We start from the raw sequence: 25,336 nt of genomic DNA on the forward strand, positions 1-25,336 counted from the left end.
CGTTGGAATACGTAGGAAAAATCTTGAAAAAATTCTTTTCTCAAAAAAAGCAAAACCATGATTGGTTATATTTATATGGAAGTATCCTCAGATAGTATAGATTCAAGTTTGTTCAAATCATGACTCTGGAGATAGAGTGGGGCCACAATGGATGATGAAAGATTTACACATGATTACATATGAAAACTCTTTAGCAATCTTCTTCTCAAGAATTGCAAAGCCATGATTTGTCTTATTTATATGAAAGCATCTTTGGGTAATGTTTATTCAAATTTGTTCATATCTTGACCCCCTGGGGTAGGGAGGGGGCACAACAGATGATCAAAGTTTTTTAGTTAGGAATTTATAGGAAAGATCATTTAAAAATCTTCTCAAAAACAACAAAACCATGATAAGTCATTTTAATATAATTTAATTTTGGTTGTAACACATCATTTGATTGGATGAAAAATTAATTTATATTGTATAACCTGATTTTTTTTATTTTTGGAAGCTTTCAATTTATATTTCATGGATCCTCTATGGATTGTTGTTTTATACTCAGGTGACCGTTAAGGCCCTTGGGCCTCTTGTTATAATTGAAGAACTGTAAAAATGAAATATGGATACCAACAAACCAGAGAGCCACACATCCACTCACTGAAGAAACCTTGTTTTGTTATAGCAAGCTCTTGGAATATATGCATTCCCTAGCCTGAAGCATGGTACCCATTAATTAAGCATACATTTTACTCCTACTCTTGTTACATCATTTTCTTATCAATGTTTCCAGTCGAATGTTGTTTTGAAGGTAAACTTGAAATCCTGGATCAAGTGATGGCCCCTTTTGTAACTCAGTGTTTTTATATGCAAGGCCACAGAAGACTCTTTGAAACAACTGAAGGGTACATGTAAATGAATAAGAGCAGGAGTAAATTTATGTTTAAATATTTGATTCTGTGCTTTAGGAGGGGAATGCATGCATTGAAGGACTTCACAATTGGTGAATCTGTAACTCTCTGATATATCTGTCCAAATTTTATTTCCCAAAGAGCTAGACTTGTTTAGCTAAAGTTATTGTTCCAGTAGGCCAGAGGAAATTTTCTCAGCATTAAACATGTACAGTAAGTTTTTTCATTTTATAATCAACAGGATAATCCTGGAATAGTGACATGCTTTAAAATTAAAATGCATGGATTTGAATCTGGAGACCATGTGACCTTTAGAGAAATTAATGGAATGACAAAGCTGAATGGTTACACCTGTCAAATTAAAGGTAAGATCTGAGGTTTTACTCATATACTTGTGCAAATAAAAAGTATGTTTGCTTTTGCTGAAATAAATAGTGATTTGACGGAGAACTTTACATGTTATTTCCGTATTTGAAATATACATGTATTAACAAGTATTTAACTGAAGAATTATTTGAGGTAATACAGTAGAAACAAAATTCCAACATGAATCAGCATTTGTTGTTTTTTAGTGACGTCACCCTATACCTTTGAAATCTGTGATACATCAGGACAAGACTTTGCTCCTTATGAACATGGTGGTATTGTCAAGCAGGTTAAAGTGTCCAAAATGGCATCATTTGTAAGTCATTCACTTGAAATGTTTCAAAGAAAGGGATATCTTCTGTGGCTTAAAATTGTTGCTATTTGGTACCTCATAGCTTTTTAGCTCACCTGAGCCGAAGGCTCAAGTGAGCTTTTCTGATCACATTTTGTCTGGTGTCTGTCTGTCTGTCTGTCTAGCTGTCTGTCTGTCTGTCTGTAAACTTTTCACATTTTCAACATCTTCTCAAGAACCACAGGGCCAATTTCAACCAAACTTGCCTCAAAGTATCCTTGGGTAAAGGGGATTCAAGTTTGTTCATATAAAGGGTCATGCCCTCTTCCAAGGGGAGATAATTTCAAATAAGTGAAAAATTAATAGCGTCTTTTAAAAATCTTCTTCTCAAGAACCACTGGGTCAGGAAAGATGAAACTCATGTGGAATCATCCTCAGGTAGTGTAGATTCAAGTTTGTTGAAATCATGACCCCTGGGGGTAGGGTGGGGACACAGTGGGGGATCAAAGTTTTACATAGGAATATATAGGAAAAAATCTTTAAAAATCTTCTTCTCAAGAACAACAAAGCCATGATTGGTCATATTGATATGGAAGCATCCTCAGGTAATGTAGATGCAAGTTTGAAAAAATCATGACCCCCCGGGGTAGGGTGGGGCCACAATGGATGATCAAAGTTTTACATAGGAATATATAGGAAAAAATCTTTAAAAATCTCCTTCTCAAGAACAGCAAAGCTATGATTGGTCATATTGATATGGAAGCATCCTCAGGTAATGTAGATGCAAGTTTGAAAAAATCATGACCCCCCATGGTAGGGTGGGGCCACAATGGATGATCAAAGTTTTACATAGGAATATATAGGAAAAAATCATTGAAAATCTTCTTCTCAAGAACAGCAAAGCCATGATTGGTCATATTGATATGGAAGCATCTTCAGGTAGTGTAGATTCAAGATTGTTCAAATCATGACCCCCAGGTATAGGTGGGGTCGCAAAGGGGGATTTAAGTTTTATATAGGAATATTCAATTCAATTCAATTCACTTTATTGACAATTACCATGTCGGCATACAGTCATGACATAAAACGAATTAACAAGAATAATACATACATATACAAAATGACAAATGTTAGTTGAACAAAATAATGTAGAGTATATTCACATATTTCTAAGTATTCATTGCTGACTTTCTTTTCTGGTGTCAAAGCACTTTTTCAAAAAACAACATATCCTTCTAGCAGTTGTAATATTTGTAGGATTGACAATTTTTCTAATGGGATTATCACTAGTATATGTGTTTACATTAAATATATCAGTATAATTGCATCTAAATTGGTCATACTTTGAACAGTATAGAACAAAATGTTTTTCATCTTCAATAAATAATTTACATGAATAGCATAAACGTTTTTCTCTAGGAATAGGGGGTTTACAGTATCTGCCCGTTTCAATATACAATGGATGGGCACTGATCCTTAATTTTGTTAATACAGATCTAAAACTTTTCTTTAAAGGCAGCTTTAAATAACTTTGCAATTTGTATTCATTTTGAATTACAATTTTACTATAAAAAGCTAACTTTCCAGAGTTTGATTTGCTTATATTTTTCAGTTGTTCATGTATCTTGTTTTGGTAATGCTCTTGTAATTTGTTTTTCAAGGTTGTGTGAGAAATGTCCAAAGAAGTGATATTTAATTTTTGTAGTAATGAAGACAGTTTTCTTTGCCAAGATATTCTAGATACAAGTTTTTTGTCTTCTTTAAATGCAGAAATCACTAAATAATTATTGTAATCATGTTTGTTTTCCATTTCCTTAAGTCTCTTAAAATATTTAAACATATATTCATAACATAAATAGTACAAAGGAAAACGACCCAATTCACATAAAACAGCAAGATTTGATGCCTTTCTATGTACCCCTAGTATGTCTTTAAATATTAAGTGTTGTGTTTTTTCAAAAGGAAATTGGTCTGAAGACATTAAATCACATTTGAAGTCAGTTATCCATACTTCAGATCCATATGTAATAATTGGTATTATCATTGACTGGTATAATTTTAACATAATTTCAGCTGAAAATGATTAATGTTTGTAGGAAAATTTGATTTAATAGCATAATATGCTTTCCTAGCACGTTCTGATAGTTGTTCAGCTGCAAATTTCATTTTTCCATCAGATCTGAACACAACACCCAAATATTTATATTCATTCGTTATGTTAATCATTTGGTGATTGTAATAAAATCTAAATGATGTTTCATCATCTGTTTTTCTTGAAAAAATCATAACATCTGTTTTATCCATATTAACACACAATTTCCAGTCTGAACAATATTTTCCTAAAACATCTATACAGTTTTGTAGACCAACTTCTGATTCTGATACAAGGACCAGGTCATCAGCAAAAAACATATGATTTATTGGCATAGTATCTAGATATGCAGGATTTGTGCTTACATTTTTAAGATAATTCACAAAATCATCAACAAAGATATTGAAAAGTGTTGGACTTAAATTATCACCTTGTTTGACTCCTCTATTAGCTTTAAATTTTTCACTCATTTGATTGTCCTTTTTACAAGAATAGTATGTATTTGTATACATGTCTGTCAAAAGTTTGAGAAAGTTACCACCAATACCCTTTTTATTCAATTTGTATAAAAGTGCAGATCTCCACACAGTATCAAATGCTTTTGAAAAATCTACAAAGCACACATATAAATTCTGTTTCTTTGTATAAAGATATTTGTTTACAAGTGTTTTTAGTACAAATATATTGTCAGTGGTCCTATGACCTTTTCTAAATCCAGATTGATATTGACTTAGTAGGTTATTTGACTCAAGATAATTATCTAAGCGTTTCTGTAGAAGGCCTGTAAAAAGTTTTCCTAAACAACTTGTAACACTGAGACCCCTATAATTGTTTGTATTATTAGGATCACCATTTTTGTATAATGATGTTATAAGTGAAAGGTTCCATTCTTTGGGCATTTTTCCATTTTTAAGTAGAATATTAAACAGTTTTGTAAGGACAGGTAAAAGGGTAGTATTGTTTGTTTTAATAAACTCATTTAAAATTAAGTCAGGCCCAGCACTTTTACCATTTTTCAGCTTTAAAATGCTTTGTTCTATTTCATCTTGAGTAAACAAAAAGTCTAATGGATTTGGTTCAGTATTTAGTTCAGTGTACTTGTATTTCAAGCTCTCTTCATCAGTATATTGAATGTTCAGTAAGGATTTGTAGTGGTCAACGAATTCTGAAATTCCAATTGTTTCTGCATTAGTTTTCTTTGATTTATTTTCTTTTATCTTATTCCAAAATTTACTGGAGTTTTGTGGCGAAAGTGTGTTAATTTGTTCTGCAATACTATTGTAAAAATTAGATTTAAGACTTTTTCTTAGTTTATTATAATCTTTTCTACATTTTGCAAAGGCATGTTTTAGTTCACAGTTGTTTGGATATTTGTGTACTTTCTTCCCTAAATTTCTAACTTCTTTTCGTAGGAGTAAGCAATCTGTAGTCATCCATTTTGGTCTTTGTTTATTTTTTCGTTGTGATTTTGTAAATTTTGCAGGTTTAAATGGAAAACTTTTATTAGCTGCATTAATTATAATACTTGATAGTTTATAAACAAGATAATTTGAATCATATGTGTTATCATCATATATTTGGTCAAGTAAATTATCCAACATTAGTATTTGATTTTTAGTTTCTTCCTCATTAATAGCTTCTGCATATTGGTTTTTACAAGTGCTTGACCAGAGATATTTCCCCTTCAAAGAGTGCATTTTATATTTTTCATTGCAAAACACATTTGTGTTCATATTAATACTTGCAGTTATAAGGCAATGATCTGATATTTCTGTAGGAGGTAATACATTAAAATGTTCAATTTTATGATACAACTGACTTGATGCCAACATATAGTCAACAGAATATATAGGAAAATATCTTTAAAAATCTTCTTCTCAATAACAGCAAAGCCATGATTGGTCATATTGATATGGAAGCATCCTCAGGTCGTGTAGATTCAAATTTGTTAAAATCATGACCCCCAGGGTTAGGGTGGGGTCACAATGGGGAATCAAAGATATACATAAGAATATATAGGGAAAAAACATTTGAAAAATCTTCTTCTCATGAACAGCAAAGCCTTGTCAAGTTGTATTGATATGGAATCATTCTCAGATAGTGTAGATTCATCTTTGTTCAAATCATGACCCCCCAGGGTTAGGATGGGGTCACAATGGGGGATCAAAGTTTTACATAGGAATACATTGGAAATTTTTTTTTCAAGAACAGCAAAGCCATGTTTAGTCATATTGGAAGCATCCTCAGATAGAGTAGATTCAAGTTTGTTCAAATGATGACACCCCCACCCCCCACGGGTTAGGGAGGGGCCACAATGGGGGATCAAATTTTGAACAAGGGAATATATAGGAAAAAATCTTTAAAAATCTTCTGCTCAAGAACAGCAGAGCTATTTGTTATATTGATATGGAAACATCCTCAGGTAGTTTAAAATTCAAGCCCCCCTCCCCCCCCCCATTTCCCATTTAAACTTTTCAATACTGAACTGATTTTTTCTTTTTCCTAGCCAATGTGCTCAGGTGAGCAATGTGGCCCATGGGCCTCTTGTTTGTGATTCCAGTCAATTGAATTCAATGAAGGTACAGGATTAAGATATAATATATACATGTATCTTGTGGTTTTATTGTTTGAAATTTTCGATGAAATACAACAGTTACCCGGTATATAAGCACAGAATAGGAGAGAGTCTGTTCACCTAAATAGTGTCTGTATTATTGCATTCTTTGGAATAAAAAATAAATCATTAATTTGGCAAGAATATGTTTTTTAGCATAGATTCAAGGTTGAACATTTGGAAAATTTTGGTATTAATTTTCTCTTTAGATATCAGTAAATGTTTTCTAAATGTACAAACAGAGCTTATCTATTCTTCATCAAAAACTAAAGTATATTAAGCACTGTTTTAATGAATTGGTCTGTCAGTAGCAATGAACAGTATATAAAATTTTTCACTATGTAGTTAAAGAATCAAAATATCCCCCCCCCCCCCATTGAAAAATGTGTAAGTCAATCAAAATGAACTCATTATGTAGAAGATATAAGAAATGGGGAAATTGTGACAATTAGGTTAAATTGACGTCTATTTTTTGTCTCTATGACATCTTTAATTTTTTCCCCCCTAAATTCTAAAATGGAATGACAGATATCATGATTTTTTTGTTCAGTTTGCCTTTAGAATTCAGAGAGCACAAGTTTGCTTTGTCTTATTATATGTTTCATTGATACTATCATTCTACATATTGGTATTTTAAAAGATGAGGTTTGGGCAATGAAGACATGTTCACAGAAAACTCATTCTGTTAAGATCAATGAAATTTAAATATTATGTCTTTTTCTTACTTGCTCATGATATTGATGCATTCTTCAGTGATTTGAAGTTAATACACATAGATTTATAGTTAACGTCACGATTATAGATTTCTCTGTTAATTTAAATTTAGGGGCAGAAATTGGTCCTTATGGCATACATTTCTTTGCAGTGCTATACCTGAGCCATACAGGTAGTACATAATAATAGATAATGTAATTGTATATGAACCTGTATTTATTATTTACCAGAAATCTTTAGAACAAGAATTAATGAAGCCATCACTTCTTGTCCCTGACCTTTGTAAGTTTGAGGTAAGAATTCGAAAGTCTAAACAGATTAAATGATGTAATAATTCTTAAACACAATGACATATGCAATCAGTACATGTTGCTACACTATAATATACAAATGTACCATGATTGTGTTGCATCATTTATATACAACATATTGCATGTACTGGTACATCAAGCTTAACTTATTTTGTGGCTTTTGTGTGTCCAAACTAATAAATTTTTAATTCTTTCCAGGCTCCTAATAATTTGCACTTAGGTTTTCTAGCTCTCCATCAGTTTTATGAGAAATTTAACCGATTTCCAAATGTTTGGTAAGTTTGCTTTTCATTCTGTTATACTGTTTTCTATTAGACTGCTGATAAAACTGTTAAAACAGTCAGCTAGATGGAGTATATACATGTGTTTACTAGAATTCTATTTTTTACTACAGGAATGTGGAGGATGCCAATAATATTATATCTATTGCTAATGTCCTGAACACTCAGCTAGTCACTAAGGTAAAGTTTTATCTTTTTTCATGAAATATTTTTTGCAATGTTTGTGTATTTATGTACAATGTAACGTAAATGCTATGAGTTCAGGTAGAGTAAGTACATTGTTGATCCACTGGGTCAGACTTTCACCTCAAGAGACAGTAGGCCAAATGTTATTGATGTTTCTTGATGTTGTGACCTTGTCTATCATTGTCACAGCTCTCTCACTGCTGTGTACTGGTATTGATGTACAATGGGGATAAACCTTACAAACACAGGAACCTACAAATCATATCCCATAGCTCTAAACAAGGCTTTTGTAAGAATTATCTCATACTTTAATTATTCTGTAGGTAACTGATATAGATGAGGAAGTTTTAAGAATTCTGTCGTACACCAGCCTGGGTTGTTTGGCACCGTTGTGTGCGGCTCTGGGAGGATTTGTAGCACAAGAGGGAATCAAGGCAGTCACTGGGAAATTTACACCTTTACAACAGTGGGTAAGAAAAGATTTTAACAGCCAGGGCATTGGTTTTGAAGTAATTGGCATTATTTCTTTATCTCATTGAGTCTTTAATACTTATTGCTTGGGAATATTCAAAGCTTGGAATTCAATCATAAATTCAGTTTTAAGCTGTAATGGTTACTAAATTTTATCTTTTATTTTGAAAAAAATAATATTTGCTGTTGCAAAAATCTTGATATGAGTAATATATTATAAAGTTAGCATCTATGTGATTGCATGTATGCATTGAGTAAACATTCAGTGGAATGCCATGGAATCCACAAACAATGATGATTCTACAGTATGTGTACATGATGTCATGATAGATGATAAACAATCCAAGATAAAGAGTTATTTTTCTCACACATATATCCTGGCACTGAAGAAGGGGTTCCCCTACATCATCAATTGATAGATGTATTCACATACAACAGATGATACTAAGATATATATGACAGTTATACACAGTATTACAGATGATATCTGGAATTGAGATATACATGTATATGACAGTTGTACACAATATTACAAATGATATCTGGTATTGAGAGATATGTGACAGTTGTACACAGTATTACAGATGATATCTGGTATTGAGAGATATGTGACAGTTGTACACAGTATTACAGATGATATCTGGTATTGAGATATATGTGACAGTTGTACACAGTATTACAGATGATATCTGGAATTCAGATATATATGACAGTTGTACACAGTATTACAGATGATATCTGGTATTGAGATATATGTGACAGTTGTACACAGTATTACAGATGATATCTGGAATTGAGATATATATGACAGTTGTACACAGTATTACAGATGATATCTGGTATTTAGATATATATGACAGTTATACACAGTATTACAGATGATATCTGGAATTGAGAGATATGTGACAGTTGTACACAGTATTACAGTTGATATCTGGTATTGAGATATACATGTATATGACAGTTGTACACAGTATTACAGATGATATCTGGTATTGGAATATATATGACAGTTGTACACAGTATTACAGATGATATCTGGTATTGAGAGATTTGACAGTTGTACACAGTATTACAGATGATATCTGGAGTTGAGATATAATTATATGACAGTTGTACACAGTATTACAGATGATATCTGGAATTGAGATATATACGACAGTTTTACACATTATTACAGATGATATCTGGTATTGAAATATATATGACTGTTGTACACAGTATTACAGATGATATCTGGAGTTGAGATATAATTATATGACAGTTGTACACAGTACTACAGATGATATCTGGAATTGAGATATATACGACAGTTTTAAACATTATTACAGATGATATCTGGTATTGAAATATATATAACTGTTGTACACAGTATTACAGATGATATCTGAAATTGAGAGATATTTGACAGTCATACATAGTATTACAGATGATATTTGGAATTGAGAGATATTTGACAGTTATACACAGTATTACAGATGATATCTGGTATTGAGATATATATGACAGTTGTACACAGTATCACAGATGATATCTGGAATTGAGAGATATTTGACAGTTACACACTATTACAGATGATATCTGGTGTTGAGATATATATGACAGTTATACAAAGTATTACAGATGATATCTGGAATTGAGAGATATTTGACAGTTATACACAGTATTACAGATGATATCTGGTATTGAGATATATGTGACAGTTGTACACAGTATTACAGATGATATCTGGAATTGAGATATTTTTGACAGTTATACACAGTATTACGGATGATATCTGGTGTTGAGATATATGTGACAGTTGTACACAGTATCACAGATGATATCTGGAATTGAGAGATATGTGACAGTTGTACACAGTATTACAGATGATATCTGGAGTTGAGATATAATTTATGACAGTTGTACACAGTATTACAGATGTGTAATGATTTTTTTTGGATTTTGTAGAGTTGAGAAGGAAAACAATATCAATCAGAATAAACAAAAAAATTTATTTACACAAAATAAATAAAATAGAAAACAAATAAATTCTATGTCACTCACTCACTCTCACATACAGGCTCACACACCGAAAATGAAATAAATGTAATAGTAAACTGTTAACTCAGTTTTCACCAATTCCGATACTTTACAATGATTCAATATTAACTTCTACAATTCTGATTCAGTAAGTATCAGATATTATATCAAATGAAAAAATCACCAAAATTGACTTAAATAATATTCCGAAAAAGCTCAAATAATTTTAGTTAATAATTATATAATACTTCAAAAAATAATTTCCTTTTCTTAAACGGCTGAAAGTTACTCAATAGTTACTATATCACAACTGCTTATAAATGTTCACCGGAAGTCACACCACACGTGCATCCGCCATTAGCACTTATCTAGGAACGCCCAAGTCCTGTACCGTTCACTCGTCACCACGTGGTAGTTGCTTTAACCGTAGCCCCGGGTCTATCGCCTCCCACTGCGGTTGTCCTACCAACATCGGTTCCTGTTCAGCATCGACGATTGGACATGACACGACTGGCCCTCCATCCAACGCTCCCCACTGACCTCAAATGCTTATAACAGTCGTCAACTGACCCTCAGCCCGTCTTCTATGTGCAAAATATTCTCTCAGCACCTTACGCAAGGCTAGAACTGCATACACACGCTGCAATAGTCTGCCTTACAAGTTATATGGCTACCCATTAAATTCGGTGCTATATCTCACCGAAATATATTCGCCACTTGTATAATCATGCAGGGGAAAACAACAAACGTGGCACACCTCCGGCTGGTCACTCTACCGGACACCAAACTAGATCTGACCACTCTGACAAAACCGGTCCCTTTATATACTCGTAACAAAACAACCTCAATAGTAAGGAAACCCGTTAAAACCAAAATTAAAACAGTATATACAAAAAAAAAATCAACTTCGTCACAAGATGATATCTGGAATTCAGAGATATTTGACAGTTGTACACAGTATCACAGATGATATCTGAAATTGAGAGATATTTGACAGTCATACACAGTATTACAGATGATATCTGGAATTGAGATATATATGACAATTATACACAGTATCACAGATGATATCTGAAATTGAGAGATATTTGACAGTCATACAGATGATATCTGGAATTGAGATAGGTATGACAGTTGTACACAGTATTACAGATGATATCTGGAATTGAGATATATATGACAGTTTTACACAGTATTACAGATGATATCTTTTATTGAAATATATATGACAGTTGTACACAGTATCACAGATGATATCTGGAATTGAGAGATATTTGACAGTTACACACTATTACAGATGATATCTGGTGTTGAGATATATATGACAGTTATACACAGTATTACAGATGATATCTGGAATTGAGAGATATTTGACAGTTATACACAGTATTACAGATGATATCTGGTATTGAGATATATGTGACAGTTGTACACAGTATTACAGATGATATCTGAAATTGAGAGATATTTGACAGTCATACACAGTATTACAGATGATATCTGGAATTGAGATATATATGACAGTTATACACAGTATCACAGATGATATCTGAAATTGAGAGATATTTGACAGTTATACACACTATTACATGTGTCTTTGTCAGTTGTACCTGGACTGTAGAGAAGTTGTACCTAAGGATGATGCAGGTGCCCCTGCCACATTTACACCAAGGTATGTTGACGGATCTTACTGTATGGATTCTTTATTTTCTAATTCTTAGATGTGATATATCACTATATTGCAGTAATTTGACAGTATGAACAATTTAAAGAAACCATATACCCAGGGTAAGTTAAAATTTAAAAGTGGTTCTCTGGGAATGCAAGTCATTTGGGTATATACAGGTAGCATTCCATATAGAAAAATAATGTGCCTAAAAAAAATGAATTTGATAGAAAATTATCATAAGAATATGGTTTACTTACTATTCAACACTCACTACATTGTACATACAAGACACTGTCACTCAGCACAAGCCAATTCTCTTTGAGAAGCCTCTACAAAATGCTTGTCCTGGTATATCCCTTTTAATGTGTTGTTGCAAACAAGCAGAGTAATATTTGATAGTGTTGATTAAACAAGTTTTACTGATTGACTTTTAGAAATGACAGGTATGATGCCCAAAGAATATGTCTGGGACAGAGGAAATGTGACAAGTTAGCTCACCTGAAACTGTTCATGGTATGTTTAGTGTAAGCTTGTCAAAATACATGTATTTGCATTGTATTCAAAAAAGTGTTTTGAAGTTTGGAAGTACATGTATGCTCCATATTTAGCAACTTACCAAGAATATAAGGAGTCATGTCATATGTCACCAGAAATAATGTAATATGTGTTTATCAGGGAGTTTAAGGACAGCATAGTGCTATTACAAGACTTTCAAAGTCTTTACTTGCAGTACACAACAAAAAAAGTCTGTGGCAAACTGATATTTTGAAAGGGCTATCTTTCCCATATTTCTGCACTCATTTTTGATTTCAGTGTGACAACTAAGTAATCCTTTTGTATGCGACAACTAAGTAAGCCTTCTGTATGTGACAACTAATTAAGCATTTTATGTGACAACTAAGGAAATCTTTTGTATGCTATATAGGTGGGCTGTGGAGCCATTGGTTGTGAGATGTTGAAGAACTATGCTCTCTTAGGGATAGGAAAAAAACAGCAAGGATGTGTGAGTATTTTTGACCGGGATTTCCATGGGGAAAATTCTTTAAATTTACTTGATGCAACAGTTATTGGCCAAAAAAAAAGTGAGGTTGTAAGAATAAGATATTTATCATTTGTTGTAGATAACGATAACGGACAATGATTTAATTGAGAAGTCCAATCTGAACAGACAGTTTTTGTTCCGACCAGCTGACATTCAGGTAGAGGTTCATTCGATTTGTTTAGTACATGGACATCTTTTTTCAAATCACAAGAAAACCTCTGGGAGAGAGTGGTGCAGAAAGAACTCCATCCAATTTTTTTAAAATTCATTTTATGGCAATTTGGTACAGTGTATATGTCAGAACTTTATGAAAATGATGGTATTTACCATCTATAAATCAACTATCCATGCAATAATTAGATTTCAAAAAGAAAAAAAAATGTAGACTTTCAAACAATTTCTATGCATTAAAATGTTGAAAAGTGATGGTTTTACATTTTGAACATTCTTGGAATATTTTTTTTATATTCTGTCCATTTCAGAAACCTAAGAGTACTACGGCAGCAGAGGCAGTCCTATATATTAATGCAGGTATATTTTTAAGAATTTATGGATGTCAATACACCTACTGACACAATATCCCAATCTTGGCACAAAGCATTCCTAAATAAATGGGATTCAAGTTTAATTGTCACATGAGCTATGCAAATGGAGATAATTAGGAAATAGGGAAAAAGGATGGGGACTTTAAAATATCTTTTCCTCCACTAGGTCAGAAAAGATAAAACTTCCAGTAAAGCTTCTTTATTGAGTATAGATTCAATTTTATCAAAATGTTATGGCCCCTAGAACTTGATTGAGACCATTGTAGTTGTCAAAACTTGTCACTTAGATATATAGTGGAAAAATCATTCGAATTCTTCTCCTCAAGCATCATTGGAAGGTCATGAGTTCGAATCTCGGCCGCGACTGACCTAAGTTGATATAAAATTGGTAGCAACTATTCCTTCGCCATGCGCTCGGCACTTTGAAGTGAAAGTTGCGGGTCCTTCAGATAAGACCTTAAAAACAGAGGCCCGTGTCGCGGCAGGCACGGTAAAGATCCCTCACTGCTCAATGGCCCTGAGTGCCGAGTTAAGGTCAAAATTTGAAGCTCTTCACAGGTATATGGTGACATCTCTATATGAGTGAAAAATTCTTGAATGGGACGTAAAACAACATACAATCAATCAATCAATCAATCTTCTCTTCAAGTGAGGAACATCTCCATGTCCATTTATGACCTCTAGGCCTAGTATGAGGCCACAATAGAGGTTAAAATTTGATATACATGTAGGGAAAAAGAAAACTTTATAATCTCTCAACAATTGAAGACTCTAATTAATCATATTAATATATAGACATACCCATGTGGTGAAGATTCATGTTTGTTCAAATCATGGTCCCTGGGACTAGAGTGGGGCCCCAACAGAGGGTCACAATTTTACACAGTTTTACACTGAAGTGTTTGAAACTCTCTAAGAAAACAAGGCTACAATTTTTACAATTTTCACATCAATCCTGAATACACTTTATTAAATTTCATATTTTGTCCAAAAAGTTTGACGTCCCAGTTGATTATTGAGACCTTTTGGTCTCTTGCTCATGTTGAATATACAGAATGAGGCATTACTACAGATGTGTTGATGAATGTTTTACATTAGTACAGATTTTATTACATGCTTCACTTCAATTTCAGATCTGAACATAGAGGCACAACAGCATAAAGGTAAACTTAACAAGTCTAGTAAACTTACAGGTCTAGTAAACTTACAGGTCTAGTACTGTAAACTTACAGATCTAGTAAACTTACAGGTCTAGTAAACTTACTTACAGGTCTAGTAAACTTACATTTCTAGGTCTAGTAAACTTACAGGTCTAGTAAACTTACAGGTCTAGTACTGTAAACTTACAGATCTAGTAAACTTACAGGTCTAGTAAACTTAAGGTCTAGTACTGTAAACTTACAGGTCTAGTAAACTTAAGGTCTAGTACTGTTAACTTACAGATCTAGTAAACTTACAGGTCTAGTAAACTTACAGGTCTAGTAAACACAGGAAAAAGGAGTGGATGATTATTTATTATACCCCCCGCAAACGAAGTTTAGGGGGGGTATATTGGAATCAGCTTGTCCGTCTGTCTGTCCGTCTGTCTGTCTGTCTGTCCGTCTGTCTGTAGACGAGATTTTGTCCGGACCATTTCTTGGAAACTGTTGCAAGGATTTGTCTGAAAATTTGTACACTTATTCTTTGCCATATGAAGGTGTGCACCTGGTATTTTCATTATGATTGCATAATTTTTTTGCATTTTACAGGTGTTTTTTTTTTTTCATTTTTATTGACGTAGTCATTTTGGGTTCATGTCTAAGGTTTGAGACGTAGAATCTAGAACATCTGTACAAAAGTTTGAAGTACAGCTTAAAACTACTCATTAGAACTAAAAAAAAAAATCACAAAGAATTAAAAACAGTTTTTACATTACACAGCAGATAGTGTAAATCCATTTGTCCCTTGGGAGTAATGAGTGGACATGCATCCAGTTAAAGATTAATTAATGAGTTCAGTGTGAGAAGCTGTTAGGGCATCTCTGATCAAGCAGGTCTTATCTATATCTCCTGGGAATTGGGCAGAAAGAAATAAAGATCTCTGTTGTCTAAGTCTCTTAATTGTAATATATGTCTGTCAAAATACAGTTACTGGAACCAGCCTTTTATTTTTAAAATGAGTTTGATATAAAGGTATTAAAATTAATGTGATTTTGTATAATTAATTATGATATTATTTTTTCAACAATCAATTTGCAGAGTGTCATGTCTCACAAAGATGACAGATAGTTGCAAACTATTTTTTCAATGTAATAAAAAACACTGTAATTACTAGTATTGATGTTTTATTAGGCTGCACCTTAGTTTCATTCATTAAAAAAAAATATAATGAGTAATTAAATTTTCAATCTAAATGTTTAAGCAAATTGTGAACACCTCTCACATCTAGAAAACATTTGTGATTTGGTACCTTCTCTGAAAAACCCAGCGGGGGGTATTTGTCCCTTTTGGACAGTTCTAGTTGATAAACCCATTATGTTTTTTTTAAAATGGATTTACATATCACTATGTTATCAATAAGCTGGATTGATAAATCAGTATTATCATTGATTATAACCGATTTGGATTAGATGTATTACTGTGATCATGTAAAGATTTACTTTACATGTATATGACAGCTGTTTTGGATTGCACTAAGACAGTGCTTGGTTTTGGTTTTAGTTTGTCCTCAGACAGAAGACAAAGTTTATAATGATGCCTTCTTTGAGAACCAGAACCTTGTAGTCAATGCTTTGGATAACATTGAGGCCCGGCGCTATGTAGACAGGTAAGCTATAACTCTCAACATAAATATCTACATGCATGTATGATGTTTGTAAAATCATTAGAATAAATGACCAAAAATGACATACTTGTAATTCTATGTTGATTACTTATGCAGTCGCTGTGTGACCAATCAGAGAGCACTGTTGGAGTCTGGAACTCTGGGAACTAAAGGTCACGTCCAGGTCATCGTTCCTCATATGACAGAGTCGTACAGCAGTCAGGTAACACATGTTTTATAAGTCTTAGAGTCCTTAGGATAGTAAGTTAGAGTTGACATAGAACTGTAAAACTCATACAAGCCTTTGTTTAATTGACCTTTCATAGGTTATGTATCAAAACATTTGCAACCCTCCCCCAGATCTTATGTAAAGATGAATGTGATATGTTTGAGCCATGAACTACATGTTGATAACAGAGTAGCTGGGACTATTGTCATGTTTACTGGTTTTAACAAATAAAAAGACACCAGAAAAGAAAGAATTTGATACCAAACAGTAAAGTCTTTACTTGTATCTTAGTGTGTAAATTAATGACTTTGATTTTAACAAACAGAATGACCCTAGAGATGAGAGTGTTCCGTACTGTACTTTGAAGTCCTTCCCTGCAAATATTGAGCACTGCATACAGTGGGCTAGGGATAAGGTAATACCTTAAATCTGAAAATTTTTTACTGTTAACTATTTTTACTGTGCTGATTTACTGACAACTTTTTTTTTTAGTAATATTGCTCCTGCAAGATGTTTACATGTGATTAATCATTTCCTGTTCCTGTATAAGAAGTACCAGTTGTTCTTTTGCAGTTTGAGAGTTCGTTTACTGGGAAGCCGGATTTGTTTAACAAGTTCTGGAGACAGAATGGAGAAGTTACTGATGTTATACAAGTAAGAAAAAACAAGATGTTACCCTCACTTTGATTTCTGCACATTGATACAAGTATTCCCCAATTCTTTGATGGCTATTTATTCATATATAAAGTTTGGAAAGACAATGTTTGAAGAATGGCTGTACATGATCTTATGATTAGCATATCCAAAGTTTACATACAATGTAGGTCAGGTACAATTTAATAATAGATAAAATACAGTTGATATTAACCATGTTAACAGCATATCTATGAAATGTATTGAAATAAAATCTTATTTTGGTCATTAATGAATAAGTGCATAATTTGTTGTGCCAAAGTATGAATCTTACTAAAATCAGTAGGCATGGTTTTCTGATATGCCAGATTTTTGACTGTAGAAACTGAAAGATGGACAATCTGTAGATGGCGCTGTCCAGGTTAGTAAAATGGTGGCCAACAGGAGCGCCACCTGGTGTCAGTGTGTACAGCTGGCAAGACTCAAGTTCCAGAAATATTTCAATCACAAGGTAAGGAGATGTGCACAGATCTTTTAGCTTACTTAGTTAAATTTAGTTAAAGATATACACGCTATAACTTGCGTTAGTTAAAAATAAAGTTGGAAATTCATTTATTTTGTTTACCAAATAAAGTTACGAAAATATTGTAAATTACACAATTGGAAATGAACGCATTATACAGATCTCAAATTATAGTTATTTATTATCCTACTAGGAAAGTAATGCCTATATTTATATTCATGCATCACGTGACACCGTCGCTACTTTTAGATTGATAAACAAAAATGGCGTCAAGAAAACGAGGTAGGCCGTTTGGTTTACAAAATAACTTTTGACATGGATGGCATACGTTTTATGCTTAAAGATACTTATCTTTGAAAACAACCAGTATTAAGCATCTACTCTGTAATGACAGATATTAACTTTTATTAAAAATCGTAGTCAAATTGCAATGTACCTAGTTGTCTATGATTTCTCGCGGACATGCGTGTCTATATACTGTTTACGCACTTCCTTCATCAATATTCATGAATAGGCTGATTTTTTAATTGCAGATCTTGCTTAATTGTTTTATAATTACAACAACTTATTTAGTAAAACTTTGTGGAAAGTAATTATTTTTTATTACACATCATGTTTCTCAAATCATTTAATCATTTTGTTTCACATAAAAATTGCATTTATATAGCGTGTATATCTTTAAATGAAAGGTGCTAAAGTATGATTCAGCCTATGTGAAAGTCACCTGACCATTGCATGGTTTTTACTGGTAAAATTTGGTTCGGGTTGGTAAAAAATTTCAGGATTCAGGACTGATTGTCTTATAAAATAATAAGGCCAAAAAAATCTGAATTTACATGTACACATACATGTATTCCCATTTTCCACAGATATCCTTTTTTTGACCCATTTTAGCAGTAATGCAGGATTAATTTTGATCTAAAACAATCCTATTATAATTGTTTTTTTAGCTCACCTGAGCCAAAGGCTCAAGTGAGCTTTTCTGATCAAAATTTGTCCGTTGTCTGTCGTCGTTGTTGTCGTTGGCGTTGTCGTTGTCGTTGGCGTTGTTGTTGTTGTTGTAAACTTTTCACATTTTCATCTTCTTCTCAAGAACCACTGGGCCAAATTCAACCAAACTTGCCACAAAGCATCCTTGGGTAAAGGGGATTCAAGTTTGTACAAATGAAGGGCCACGCCCTCTTTCAAGGGGAGATAATTAGGAATTAGTAAAAAAATAATGGCATCATTTAAAAATCTTCTTCTCAAGAACCACTGGGCCAGGAAAGATGAAACATATGTGGAAACATCCTCAGGTAGTGTAGATTCAAATTTGTTCAAATCATGACCCCCGGGGGTAGGGTGGGGCCACAATGGGGGATCCAAGTTTTACATAGAAATATATAGGAAAACATCTTTAAAAATCTTCTTAAAAACAGTAAAGCCATGATTGGTCATATTTATATGGCAGCATCCTCAGGTAGTGAAGATTCAAATTTGTTCAAATCAAAACCCCTGGGGGTAGGGTGGGGCCACAATGGGGGATCCAAGTTTTACATAGAAATATATAGGAAAAAATCTTTAAAAATCTTCTTCTTAAAAACAGTAAAGCCATGATTGGTCATATTTATATGGCAGTATCCTCAAGTAGTGTAGATTCAAGTTTGTTCAAATCATGACCCCCGGGGGAAGGGTGGGGCCACAATGGGGGATCCAAGTTTTACGTAGATATATATAGGAAAATATCTTTAAAAATCTTCTTCTTAAGAACAGCAAAGGCATGATTGGTCATATTTATATGGAAGCATCCTCAGCTAGTGTAGATTCAAGTTTGTTCAAATCATGACCCCCGGGGGTAGGGTGGGGCCACAATGGGGGATCCAAGTTTTACATAGAAATATATAGGAAAATATCTCTAAAAATCTTCTTCTTAAAAACAGTAAAGCCATGATTGGTCATATTTATATGGCAGCATCCTCAGGTAGTGAAGATTCAAATTTGTTCAAATCAAAACCCCTGGGGGTAGGGTGGGGCCACAATGGGGGATCCAAGTTTTACATAGAAATATATAGGAAAATATCTTTAAAAATCTTCTTCTTAAAAACAGTAAAGCCATGATTGGTCATATTTATATGGAAGCATCCTCAGGTAGTGAAGATTCAAATTTGTTCAAATAATGACCCCCGGGGGTAGAGTGGGGCCACAATTGGGGATCAAAGTTTTACATAGAAATATATAGGAAAATATCTTTAAAAATCTTCTTCGTAAGAACAGTAAAGCCATGATTGGTCATATTTATATGGGAGCATCCTCAGACAGTGAAGATTCAAGTTTGTTCAAATCATTACCCCGTGGATAGGTTGGGGCCACAATGGGTGATCAAAGTTTACAGAGGAATATATAGGAAAAAGTCTTTTTCTCAAGAACAGAAAAGCCATGATTAGTCAAATTGATATGGAGGCATCTTTGGGTAGTGTAGAATGAAATTTGTTCAAATGAGGGCCCCCGGGGGTAGGATGGGGCCACAATGGGGGATCAAATTTTTACAAATGAATATATGGGAAAAAAATCTGCTGCTCAAGAACAACAAAGCCATTTGTTATATTGATATGAAAGCATCATCAGGTAGTTTAAAATTCAACACCCCCCTCCCTGTAAACTTTTCAATACTGTACTGATTTTTCCTTTTTTTCCTAGCCAATGTGATCAGGTGAGCGATGTGGCCCATGGGCCTCTTGTTCTAATTCGAATGTCCTTTGTCATGAAAAGGAGATCTACACTCAAACGTAGACTCGTTTTTTTTCATTTTCATTATTTTTTCATTATCAAACTTAGAGTATCCATTATGAGATATCAGGAAAGAAATAAAAAAATATTTAACGTGCATTTTAAATTTTAAAACAAGATGTGTTTGTGAAACACTATGCCCCCGTATGGTAGCTTATGTCGAAGGTTAAAGTTTCTCAAATGCAAGTCAAAATCCAGGCCAAAAGATAAAAAATGTTGATACCCAAAGAAAGATCTTGTCTCGAGGAAAACACCTGTGAAATTTGAAAGACCTAGATACAACTGTTCAAAAGTTATGGAGAAGGTTAAAGTTTTTTAAATAAAAGTCAAACGTCAAGGTCAGAGTGGTTGGTATCAAAAGGAAGATCTCGTCACAAGGATTACAAACTTTCAAACTTTTCAAAAAATTTTGCAAAAGTGGGTCAAACTCCAAGGTCAAGGTCAAAAGGTCAAATATGATGGTACCCAAAGAAAGGTCTTGTCACAAGGAATACACGTGAAATATGAAAGTCATAGCTCCAACCAATCAAAAGTTATGGGCAAGGTTAAAGTTGACAACAGACAGACAGACAAACAGACAAACAAACAGATAAACAGACAAACAGACAGACAGGACAAAAACAATATACCCCCGGGATCTTTCGATCCGGGGGCATAAAAATCTTTGACACTGTGTATTTCATTTGTATGAGTCATACAACCAGAGTTAGCAGAAAAAGAGAAAATTGTATGCAGTTGTATACTACCTTTTACAAAGAAAAATTATTAATAGTTAGCTTATTCATTTCATTTAAATCATTTTTTTATAACCATATCTCTGGATTTATTTAAGGTTCAATTTAACAGTGAGAATTTCCCCCCTCCCATTTTTCAATCTCAGTATCATAATGATGTATGAATTTAAAAAAAAACAAGATGTGTTTGTGAAACACTATGCCCCCATATGGCAGCTTATGTCGAAGGTTAAAGTTTCTCAAATGCAAGTCAAAATCCAGGCCAAAAGATAAAAAATGTTGATACCCAAAGAAAGATCTTGTCTCGAGGAAAACACCTGTGAAATTTGAAAGACCTAGATACAACTGTTCAAAAGTTATGGTGAAGGTTAAAGTTTTTTAAATAAAAGTCAAACGTCAAAGGTCAAGGTCAAAGTGATTGCTATCCAAAGGAAGATCTCGTCACAAGGATTACATATGTGAAGTATGAAAGCCCTAGCACCAACCATTCAAAAGTTATGGCCAAGGTTAAAGTTTTTCAAAAGTAGGTCAAACTCCTAGTTCAAGGTCAAAGGGTCAAAGTGGTTGCTATCCAAAGGAAGGTCTCGTCACAAGGATTACATATGTGAAGTATGAAAGCCCTAGCATCAACCATTCAAAAGTTATGGCTAAGGTTAAAGTTTTTCAAAAGTAGGTCAAACTCCTAGGTCAAGGTCAAAGGGTCAAAGTGGTTGGTATCCAAAGGAAGGTCTTGTCACAAGGATTACATATGTGAAGTATGAAAGCCCTAGCATCAACCATTCAAAAGTTATGGCTAAGGTTAAAGTTTTTCAAAAGTAGGTCAAACTCCTAGGTCAAGGTCAAAGGGTCAAAGTGGTTGGTATCCAAAGGAAGGTCTTGTCACAAGGATTACATATGTGAAGTATGAAAGCCCTAGCATCAACCATTCAAAAGTTATGGCTAAGGTTAAAGTTTTTCAAAAGTAGGTCAAATTCCTAGGTCAAGGTCAAAAGATCAAAGTCGTTGGTATTCAAAGGAAGGTCTTGTCAAAAGGATTACATATGTGAAGTATGAAAGCCCTAGCTCCAACCATTCAAAAGTTATGGCCAAGGTTAAAGTTTTTCAAAAGTAGGTCAAACTCCTAGGTCAAGGTCAAAAGGGTCAAAGTGGTTGATATCCAGAGAAAGGTCTTGTCACAAGGAATACACATGTGAAGTTTGAAACCCTAAGCACCAACTGTTCAAAAGTTATGGCCAAGGTTAAAGTTTTTCAAAAGTAGGTCAAAGTCCAAGGTCAAGGTCAAAAGGTCAAAGTGGTTGGTATCCAAAGGAAGGTCTTGTCACAAGGAATACACATGTGAAGTTTGAAACCCCAAGCTCCAACTGTTCAGAAGTTATGGCCAAGGTTAAAGTCTCATAAAATTTTGCAAAAGTGGGTCAAACTCCTAGGTCAAGGTCAAAAGGTCAAATATGATGGTACCCAAAGAAAGGTCTTGTCACAAGGAATACACATGTGAAATATGAAAGTCATAGCTCCAACCAATCAAAAGTTATGGGCAAGGTTAAAGTTGACAACAGACAGACAGACAAACAGACAAACAAACAGACAAACAGACAGACAGGACAAAAACAATATACCCCCGGGATCTTTCGATCCGGGGGCATAAAAAGTCAGTCTAGTAAGTAAAAAAAACACACTGTATATATTTTTACCAGACCTTATGTCCTCTTAAACTTTTTGACTTTCACGTAGACTGTATGATTTCCACTTAAGTAAGTAATTAACAGTATTCAAATAAATATTTGCATTTCTTTTCTTTAACACATCTTTTTGATACTATATTTTTTTCCCAGGCAAAGCATCTGCTTCACATGTTCCCACTTGACACAAAAATGCAAGATGGCTGTGAGTAAATTTTACAATATTACCAGTACTCTCAAATTATTTAGGAAAACTTTTAAAACCTAACATTTTTAATTGCATGGTCAAATAATGTTTTTAAAATCACCAAATTTAAGTACATGTATAATTGAAGAGGCATACATGATTTCACAAAAGTAGTTAGATACATGTATAACTCAATATGACAGAATCATGTATCATCTGTTGTGTTAAACATGCTGTAGTTTATACACATATTTAGGTAAATGTTCATTGAACATTTTACAAATGCAGGCTGAGTAAAGTAAAATTTCAGAGTGTTATGGCATTTAAATTGGTTTATTTGGTTATTATTCAGAAAGTACTCTTCATACATATAGTATTATGCATCCCTAAATGTAAATTTCAGCCCTATTTTGGCAGTCTCCAAAAAGACCTCCAGTACCTCAGGAATTTGACATACAAAACCCTTTGTAAGTTCTCTCAGAAGTAAATATATTTCAATGGAATTATTAAAACAGTGTTTTTTATAAGTCTAGAAATGTTTAATTCTTTGTGGCAGTGCTTAGAATAGAAAAGTGAAATATCAGAGGAAGCATGCATTTCGTTTTTTTTTTTTGTGGTTAAATTCTTTGTTTGTGATTTATACTCAAATTGCCTAACATTATTTCACTATTTCAGACATTTCCTATTTATAGTCAGTACAGCTCGTCTCTATGCAGGCGTGTTCAGTATTCCAGTTACCTCAGTGGTGAGTTTGAATCTTTTGATGAAAAGTTTATTTATCATTTAGGGTTTAATTTAACATTATAATAAAAAATCCAATTTAAAATGATTTATGATATACAGTAAAACAACCTTATAGCAGAGTGCCAGAAACAACCAATATTGATTTGTTATAAATTTAATAATGCTTAGAGCAAAGTGGTTTTCATTTTTAAAATGTAAAAATAATAGGTTTTAAAACTAAAGAAATGAAAATCCCTTTGCTATAAGCATGTGTTCATTATAAGAATGTTCAATGTAAGCTTCTTTTTGTACATATAAGTGTTCACTGTAAGTGTGTTTTACTGTACATATAAGTGTTCACTGTAAGCGTGTTTTTTACTGTACACATAAGTGTTCACTGTAAGTATGTTTAACTGTACAGGGCTCTAATTGGCGACTAATTTAGTCGCCATGGTGCCTAAAATTTTTGATTGGCATCTAAAATTTTTCCATAAGTCGCCAAATTGGCAACAATTTTAAATTGACTTGCCGATCATCGAATTTTGCAAATTTTCACATTTTTTAACAATTTTTCTGAAAAGCGAAAAGAATTTTAGAAGAAGAGGAAATTATTTTTAGCAATGGACATGTCATGTTTTCTTAGGCACGTTATGGGTCCCTATATTATATTAACATTTAAAGTTGTCGCATAAGAAAAATTGCCTGGCGACTAAAAAAATTGCAAAAAAAAATTTACTGTGCATTTCAGTGTTCACTGTAGGTGTGTTTTACTGTACACATAAGTGTTCACTGTAAGTGTGTTTTACTGTACATATACATATAAGTGTTCACTGTAAGAGTGTTTTACTGTACATGTAAGTGTTCATTGTAAGTGTGTTTTACTGTACACGTAAGTGTTCACTGTAAGAGTGTTTTACTGTACACATAAGTGTTCACTGTAAGTGTGTTTTACTGTACACATAAGTGTTCACTGTAAGTGTGTTTTACTGTACACATAAGTGTTCACTGTAAGAGTGTTTTACTGTACATGTAAGTGTTCATTGTAAGTGTGTTTTACTGTACACGTAAGTGTTCACTGTAAGTGTGTTTTACTGTACACATAAGTGTTCACTGTAAGTGTGTTTTACTGTACACATAAGTGTTCACTGTAAGAGTGTTTTACTGTGCATGTTAGCGTCACTGTAAGTGTGTTTTACTGTACATATACATGCAAGTGTTCACTGTAAGAGTGTTTCACTGTACACATAAGTGTTCACTGTAAGTGTGTTTTACTGTACACATAAGTGTTCACTGTAAGAGTGTTTTACTGTACACATAAGTGTTCACTGTAAGTGTGTTTTACTGTACATATAAGTGTTCACTGTAAGTGTGTTTTACTGTACACATAAGTGTTCACTGTAAGTGTGTTTTACTGTACATATACATATAAGTGTTCACTGTAAGAGTGTTTTACTGTACACATAAGTGTTCACTGTAAGTGTGTTTTACTGTACACATAAGTGTTCACTGTAAGAGTGTTTTACTGTACACATAAGTGTTCACTGTAAATGTGTTTTACTGTACAT

At 33.4% G+C, this 25,336-nt stretch overlaps 1 protein-coding gene across 1 annotated transcript in view; it reads left to right on the forward strand.

The window, feature by feature from the left end:
• The window catches only part of LOC133181725 (ubiquitin-like modifier-activating enzyme 6), a 41,754-nt gene that overhangs the window by 8,817 nt on the left and 7,601 nt on the right, over nucleotides 1-25,336 (forward strand). The window contains exons 9-28 of the mRNA XM_061316288.1: nucleotides 1,132-1,255; nucleotides 1,463-1,572; nucleotides 7,199-7,261; nucleotides 7,478-7,554; nucleotides 7,674-7,740; nucleotides 8,070-8,216; nucleotides 11,844-11,911; nucleotides 12,343-12,421; nucleotides 12,834-12,911; nucleotides 13,030-13,107; nucleotides 13,433-13,481; nucleotides 14,629-14,658; nucleotides 16,195-16,300; nucleotides 16,415-16,520; nucleotides 16,852-16,941; nucleotides 17,100-17,180; nucleotides 17,542-17,670; nucleotides 23,015-23,066; nucleotides 23,452-23,515; nucleotides 23,724-23,793. Of these exons, the coding sequence (XP_061172272.1) occupies nucleotides 1,132-1,255; nucleotides 1,463-1,572; nucleotides 7,199-7,261; nucleotides 7,478-7,554; nucleotides 7,674-7,740; nucleotides 8,070-8,216; nucleotides 11,844-11,911; nucleotides 12,343-12,421; nucleotides 12,834-12,911; nucleotides 13,030-13,107; nucleotides 13,433-13,481; nucleotides 14,629-14,658; nucleotides 16,195-16,300; nucleotides 16,415-16,520; nucleotides 16,852-16,941; nucleotides 17,100-17,180; nucleotides 17,542-17,670; nucleotides 23,015-23,066; nucleotides 23,452-23,515; nucleotides 23,724-23,793 (1,668 nt within the window). The remainder of the gene's footprint in view (nucleotides 1-1,131; nucleotides 1,256-1,462; nucleotides 1,573-7,198; nucleotides 7,262-7,477; nucleotides 7,555-7,673; nucleotides 7,741-8,069; nucleotides 8,217-11,843; nucleotides 11,912-12,342; nucleotides 12,422-12,833; nucleotides 12,912-13,029; nucleotides 13,108-13,432; nucleotides 13,482-14,628; nucleotides 14,659-16,194; nucleotides 16,301-16,414; nucleotides 16,521-16,851; nucleotides 16,942-17,099; nucleotides 17,181-17,541; nucleotides 17,671-23,014; nucleotides 23,067-23,451; nucleotides 23,516-23,723; nucleotides 23,794-25,336) is intronic.

Source organism: Saccostrea echinata, unplaced genomic scaffold (genome assembly GCF_033153115.1).
Source record: "Saccostrea echinata isolate AGI-Se365-2 ecotype Australia unplaced genomic scaffold, CSIRO_AGI_Sech_v1 ptg000009l, whole genome shotgun sequence".
NCBI lineage: Eukaryota > Metazoa > Mollusca > Bivalvia > Ostreida > Ostreidae > Saccostrea > Saccostrea echinata.